At 46.3% G+C, this 7,238-nt stretch overlaps 1 protein-coding gene across 1 annotated transcript in view; it reads right to left on the bottom strand.

Annotated features, from left to right (window-relative positions):
- Positions 1 to 7,084, bottom strand: part of DTX3L (deltex E3 ubiquitin ligase 3L) — an 8,653-nt gene extending 1,569 nt beyond the window's left edge. Inside the window, exons 1-4 of the mRNA XM_008052806.2 lie at positions 6,892 to 7,084; positions 5,781 to 5,992; positions 1,344 to 2,879; positions 393 to 610 (exon numbers count right to left, since the gene is read on the bottom strand). Of these exons, the coding sequence (XP_008050997.1) occupies positions 393 to 610; positions 1,344 to 2,879; positions 5,781 to 5,992; positions 6,892 to 7,084 (2,159 nt within the window). The remainder of the gene's footprint in view (positions 1 to 392; positions 611 to 1,343; positions 2,880 to 5,780; positions 5,993 to 6,891) is intronic.
- Between the last annotated feature and the right edge of the window lie 154 nt (positions 7,085 to 7,238).

The raw sequence follows: 7,238 nt of genomic DNA, 5'->3' as shown, positions 1-7,238 counted from the left end.
TTCTACCACGCCCGGCTGATTTTTTGATTTATTGTAGAAATGAGGTCTCGCCAAGTTGCCCAGGCGGGTCACGAACCCACGGGCTCAGGCAATCCACTCACTTCAGCCTCCCAAAGGCGCGAGATTACAGGCTGAGCCACCGAGCCCGGCTACCCCCTGCTCTTTGATGCAAAATGTATTAACTACATAATACTTTGTAGTTGGCAGGGTAGATGTTTATGAGACCAATCTTCCTGTCTCTGAAGTTGTCGTCCCTAATTAGCATCTCTCAAAATACTTTTTGTACCCAATACCACTGCTATAAATTCTCCTTGTATCCACATCCACAAATTGCCATCTTTCATCATCCCTATACTCTGCTTAGCAGCCATTACATCTCAAGAGGCTCTCACCCTTGTGGTCCTCCAGACTGGGACGTTTTGTGGTGAATATCATTCCATGTGATGACATCTGAGACGTTTAATGTCCGAGAGGACCCCACTGTGAAAATCAGCTTTTGGTCAAAGGCCCTAAGAAGCAGTTTCAAAACCTTCCTTCCTTCCTCATTATCAGGCAAATATGCAGTTCGCTGTGTCCCGGGATATTTCTTTCCTGGGCTTGGGTGCTCGTTCTGTATAATAACAAGAAAATGTCATGTTAAAACAGACCCATCTAAATTTTACCATTTTAATAGATGTGTTCATTTGTAGATAGAGCATATCAAAATCAAGAAAAGTATTGAAGTTTTTCTCATATTCCCAGTAATTCATGTTTCTCTTCTTTCCTCAAATTCATAGTTGGAACACTATCCACCTTACTGACTCACCCCATCCAAAGACATAATCTCCACCTACCCCATCTCTGCCTTAAGAAATAGACACAAGGCCAGGCTCGGTGTCTCAGCCTGTAATCCCAGCACTTTGGGAGGCCAAGGTGAGTGGATTGCCTGAGCCTGAGGGTTCAAGACCAGCCCGGGCAACTTGGCGAGACCTGGCCTCTACAATAAAGCAAAAATTAGCCGGATGTGATAGCACACGCCTGTAGTTCCAGCTACTAGGAAGGCTGAGGAGGAAGGCTTGCCAGAGCCCAGCAGGTCGTCACTTGGGTGGCTGTGAGTGTGCCACTGCACTCCAGCCTGGGCCATGGAGTGAAACTCCAACACACACACACACAAAAGAAATAGACACAAAAAGTACCCAGGTTATAAGGAAACACTGACCTTTACCACTATTCCAATCCCTTGCATACAACCAAGGACATGATTCCCTGGGAAGCTGACTCTCTGATAGGCAACAGGACAGTCTCTTTTGCTCTGGTAATACTAGCATAGTGGAAAGAAACCCAGGGGCCTTGGAAACACTTACTGTTTGTATGCCACCTTTCATATTATAAGTAATCACAATGGTGCCACAGGATTCATAACCTGGAAGGGAGCGTCTCGACTCACTGAAAACCATGCTTCCATCTGGCTGATTTCCTCTCTGGACCCCGTAGAAAGTCTGACACACAGGACAGATTGGCTTATATGACATGGCTTTGTCAATACAAGGGGTGCAGAATTCGTGCTTGCACTTTGCTAACACTTTTTTATTACTAATGGTGTCCATACAGATAACACAGATGTGCTTTCCCTTTTTGTCAACTTCTGATGCCTCAGAACTCAAAGAGCCATTGAATGGAAGTGAAGCTGCTTTTAAAAAATAACTGTCAATGTCCATGAGTGTTTCCTGATCCTCATTTGATTTCTCTCCAGCCAATGGAGACATTTCTCTTCCTCTTAAGACATATTGCTTTGCCTTTGCAAGGTGATTTGGTAAACCAGTCAAAATCATTGATTCTTGATTTAGCACAAAGTGTATATTTGGATGACTTTTTCTAAAGTCATCAGCAAACTTGGTCTGGCGTACGTGCTTTCTCTCCTTGCCCAAAGAGTTCAGTGAAATAACTTCTCTCGTTAACAAAAATGAAGCGTGTTGAAAAGCATCGATGAAATTTGCATAAGCCTGCACAGATAGATCTGCCTGCTTGTCCTCAGGTTCAAATAGAATGCAGGTTTTCTGATTTTTCCCTGAAATCTTGCAGCAAGTATTGTACTTTTTCTCTATCTTTGAAATCTCCAGGAATAAGTCAGCTTCTAAAAGCTTATAGCGAGCAGTATCAACCTCAATTCCATTCACCATGCCACAGGGAGTCAATATTTTCACACGTGCCTTGATAAGAGCTTCAGAGATTTTTTGTTTGGCAGCTGAAATGTCATCTTGGGTTCCAAGGAGAATTAATTCTCTTCCTTTCTCCTTTATAAGGAGCTTGGTAAGTTGTTGGTTCAAGTCCTGTTTGATTTTATTTGCCTGCTTACTATCTGCTAAAGAGACACGCTCTTGCTTCAGAGGTTCTGTGTTCCTCTGAAATTCACTGACAAAAGACTCACGAGCTGCTTCTAGGTTGCCTGACTGATGAGAGGTGAAGTCTACATAGACCGTATTTGTTGAACTAGTCTGGACTTCAACGTTTACACCAAATCTTTTCTCTATTGAGTTTATTTTATCAGGACAAGTATGTTTGAAGTATTCAAAGAAAGGCAAGGGAACCTCAAAATAGTTGCTTTTTTCTTCTGGCTTGGTTTTTGGTTCAGATGGAAAAATGAAGCTGCTCCCGTCCTGCCGATTGAGTGGCTTCCTCTCTGTTGCTGAAGGTGAAGACTCATGTTTTTGTTCACTTTCTAGGAACTGCTCACTCAAGTAGTGATATATTTTTTCAATGTCTTTGAAGTCACCACACACCTTCTCAATTCCATCATGACCCTCCATTTTTTTTACATTGGGGCAGAGAGTGGTCACATATGCCCTCTGCTCTCTGGAGAACAGGTTACAGTTTAGGTCAGCCGTTACAGCAAGGAAGATCTGAAATTTTAAAAGGAACAGGAACAAATAAAATCTCTCAGCATGCAGGCCTATGGTCTTCTGTTCAGGAGAATGCCTAGAGACTAGAGAAATAACTACTCTGTCCTCCCTAAGCAGGGGGCAACTTCCTTCAAATCCTTTAGTGAGGATACAGCATGCTACGGCCCAGAGGTTCTCAGTCCTGTCTGCATATTAGAATCATTTGGGGAGTTAAGGGCGGGGGGGGGGAATAAAGCAGCCAAGGCCCAGGTACATCCCCAGAGATTCTAATGGAATTGATCTGCAGTGAGCCTGGGCATGAGCATTTTAAAAAAGCTCCGTGGCCAACAGATCCGTGTTCTAGAGCCACCACTATCTGTTTGACCTTGGGAACAGAAATAGAGGAAAGACACTTCTGTACTCTGGGTAAGTTGCTGGGGTTCTCACAGAAGTTTGTAAACCTGGAAAGGAACTAAAGGAACTACAAATCTGAGAAAAATGTTTTTTCCTATTACTGTTTTTTCTCTTCTTCATCTTCTTTTTATTTTTAGTTTCCAGCCCGTTTTATTTATTTTAAATTTTATTTACTTTAAAGATGTGGGGTACAAGTCAGGATTAGGTACGTAAGTGGTCTACGTACAGGTGAAGTTTGGGCCTTCCATTGATCCCCACTTTGCCTGGATCAGGTACCCGTGGTGGTTTCTTTTTTTTTTTTCCAACTAAACATCTGACTATATGCAAAGTTATTGGGCCCTTCTAAATCCTGGGCTTTAGAAGCTCAAATATAAGACATGCCAGATTAAGATTAAAAGGGCACAGGTAAATTGAATGCAATATAAAAACAAAATTTCCAGTGTTTTATCCCCCCTCGAGTTCTTTGTACATGCTGTTTTCTCTGGGTGTAACATCCTTTCTGTAGATTTTCAAAATGTTTCCTGAATCCAGCCACTTCTCACACCTCCATAGGGGCCACCAAAAACCCAAGCTGCTATCACCTTTCAGCTGGTGCACTGTAAGCCCTCCTAACTAGGCCCTGACCTTTCAGTCTAGCCTTTTCCTACATTCAGTTTTCCACAGAGCAGCCAGAGTGACACTCTAGAAATATAAGTTGGATCGCCTTCTCCCTTGGCTTAAAACTACCTGATGAATCCCCTAACATTCGAGTTAAAAATCCAAAATCCAGCAGGGTGTGTTGGGTCACACCTATAATCCCAGCACATTGAGAGGCCAAGGCAGGAGGATTGCTTGAGCCCAGGAGTTTGAGACCAGCCTAGGCAACACAGCAAGACTTCATCTCTACAAAAAAGTCAAAAAATTAACTGAATATGGTGGCACATGCCTATAGTTCCAGTTATTTGGGGGCCAAAGCGGAAGGACTGCTTGAGCCCAGGAGGTTGGGGCTGTGGTGAGACGAGATCACACCACTGCACTCCAGCCTTGGCAACCCCCAAGGCATGACGCCCAGGTATATCTCTGAGTTCCTATCATTCTCTCCCTTGCTCATGCCTTTCCCCAACACTGGTTTCCTTGAAGCTTCTGGGGCTCAGGGTGTAAGCTCCTGTCTTAGGGCCTTTGTACTTGTGCTTCCCTCTCCCTAGAATGTTCTTTCTCCAGAAAGCTACATGACTGGTTCCCTTACTTCAAGTCTCTGCTCAGATGTCACCTCATGTGAGAAGGTTTTTCCAGACATTTTATTTTAAATCGTAGTTCTATCACTTATTCTGCTTTATTCTTCTTCATAGCAGTTACGACTGGCAAACATTTTATTATATATCTGTTTGGTCACTGTTGTTGCCGGTTTCCCTCACTAGAAGGTGTGGTCGGTCCCTGAGGGCAGAGTCTGTTGTGTTCCATCATAGAAACTATCCAGCTCATGTAACAGTGCCTGGTACACACACATTAGGCAGTAGATATCAGTTTGTTAAATGAATCTGTGTATGCCTGGCTCCTTCTCTTCATTCAAGCCTCAGGCTAAATGTCACCTCTTGAGAGAAGTTGTCTCTGACTTTTGGTCAGAAGCAGCACCATCCATATCTTCCCTTTCCATATCCTGGTCCTGTTACTCTCTAAAATGGTTTTATTTATTTTGTTTACTTACCTACTTAGTGTTACTGGACACCTTCCCACTCCCAATACAAGCTGTGTGAGAGCAGAGACCTTGTCAGTTGTGTTTACCTCTCTGTCCCAGTGACTACAACAGTACCTGGCTCATAGTACATCCCTAGCACATGAATGCTGGACCAATAACACATGAGACTTGGTGACCAGAAAGGAAGTTGTAGGAACACAGTCAGCTCCTTTTTTGTTTTTTTGTTTGCTTGTTTTAAAGACAGGGTCTTGCTCTGTTTCCCAGGCTGGAGGGCGATGTAACAATCATAGTTCACTGCAGCCTCAAACTCCTGGGCTCATGTGACCTTCCTGCCTCAGCCTTCTGAGTAGCTGGGACTACAGGCACAGGCCACCACACCTGGCTAATGTTTAAATTTTTGTAGAGAGGGTTTTTTTTTTGAGTTGGAGTCTCACTCTGTCACCCAGGATGGTGTGCAGTGGCATGCTCCCGGTCACCGCAACCCCAACCTGCGGGCTCAGGTGATCTTTCCACCTCAGCCTTCCAAGGAGTTGGAACTACAAGCACACGCCACCACACCCAGTTAATTTTTCTTGATTTATGGTAGAGGTGAGGTCTCGCCAACTTGTCCTGGTGTGTCTCGAACCCCCGGGCTCGCCTCCACCTCCCAAAGTGCTGGGACTACTGGTGTGAGCCACCACACCTGGTGAGAAGGGGTCTTGCTATGTTGCCCAGGCTGGTCTGGAACTCCTGTCTTCAAGTGATCCTCCTGCGTTGGACTCCCAAAGTGCTAGATTATAGGCATACGGGCATGAGCCATCGCATCCAACCCAGGTCTTTCTTTTAATACTCACCTTTTGGAAACATGAATCCACAGAGTCAGGAACATGTCCCTCACTCAGACGCCTCTCAGCAAACTGTGCCACTGCTTGTGACTGTACCGGTGAAGAAATTCTGGGTCTTGTGTCCTTCTCTATTGGATTTTCAGTGAGTTCCAGGAAAATGGTCACAAAATTGCCATCGATAAGCATCTGGTGTTCTCTTTTTTTTAACACTCTCTCCTTAGCTTCAGTGAAGACATTAAATACACACATACACACACAGACAAGGGAGAGATTTCAAATAATCCTCTTATTCCGGCATCTACATCCTACTCCAGTACCCTCCTAGTAAGGCTGCTCCCTGCGTCCTGGAATGGTGGGTTGCTGATGGAGAAAGTGGGGAGCTATTCAGAACTCGATAGTGAGCAGTTTAAGTTTTATTGTAGAAATGAAGGCTTAGTGACAATGGAACATCATCTGCTCATTAAAAGCTACGTTTCTGAAACTGTTTCCAGAATCCCACTGCAATACTCATTAGACAATTAAGTGGGGAAAAAAAGCAAGAATCAAAAGTGCACACTCAGGGTTTTGTGAGTACCTATGTGTTTGCCGACATTCACAGAAAAAGGCTGGAAGGAAATATACCAAAACGTTCACATTGTTTATCTCCAGGTAGTTTTCTTCTTTGATTTTTCTTCTTTCTCTCTTTTCTATAGTGAGCATTTATCACTTTTGTGATCTTCAAAAATACATGAATGGAACCATTATTTAAAATATAAAAGTGGAAGGCCTAAACGACAAGGACAGCGGCTGACAGGCAGCTGGGGGAAAGGAAGATGACAGCTGAGAAATATCAGTAAGTCAGGATACGGAAAGCACCCAACACATCAAGGTGCCCCGGGACTGAACACATCTGCAGCCCCATCCCCTCCCCTGTCTGAGTCAAAGTCTCTTGGCGGGCGGGCGGGGGGGGGGGGGGGGGGAAGGTGATGATTCCCGTCCCCACCCGAAGGCGCCACTTTCTCCCGCCCTCTCCTCGATCAGCTCGAACGAAGTCTGCAAGGAAGGAAACCCGCGGGGCCGAGTCCGCAGGGGCGGCCTTCGCGCCCCAGCCCCGGCCGCACCCCTGCAGCCCGCAGCTCACCTGCCCTTTCTCTGAAATCCACCCGGAAGGTGTTCGGGGCGCCCGGGCCCACCGGCCTGACCGTGCACTCGCCCCCGTTCGAGCTCCGGCTCTGGAAGTAGCTCTCCAGCTTCCTGTGCAGACCGGGCGCGGACGCGGGCACCCGCACGAGGAGCGGGGACGCCGGGGACGCGGGGCTGGGGCTGGCCGCCATGGCGCTCCGCGTCGGGCTCCGGGCCGCGCGGGGCCGCGACTGGGGCAGAGGCGCGTCCCGCCCCGCCGACTTGGGCCTCCGAGTTTCAGTTTCACTTCCCCGGAGGTCCCTCCCTGTTCCTGGCAAAACGGCTCCCCCGCCCCCGGCTCGCTGG

Source organism: Carlito syrichta, unplaced genomic scaffold (assembly GCF_000164805.1).
Source record: "Carlito syrichta isolate Samal-C Ts95f unplaced genomic scaffold, Tarsius_syrichta-2.0.1 Scaffold287526, whole genome shotgun sequence".
Lineage (NCBI taxonomy): Eukaryota > Metazoa > Chordata > Mammalia > Primates > Tarsiidae > Carlito > Carlito syrichta.
Note: the sequence above shows the minus strand (reverse complement) of the source record. Positions and strands in the feature narration are given on the sequence as shown.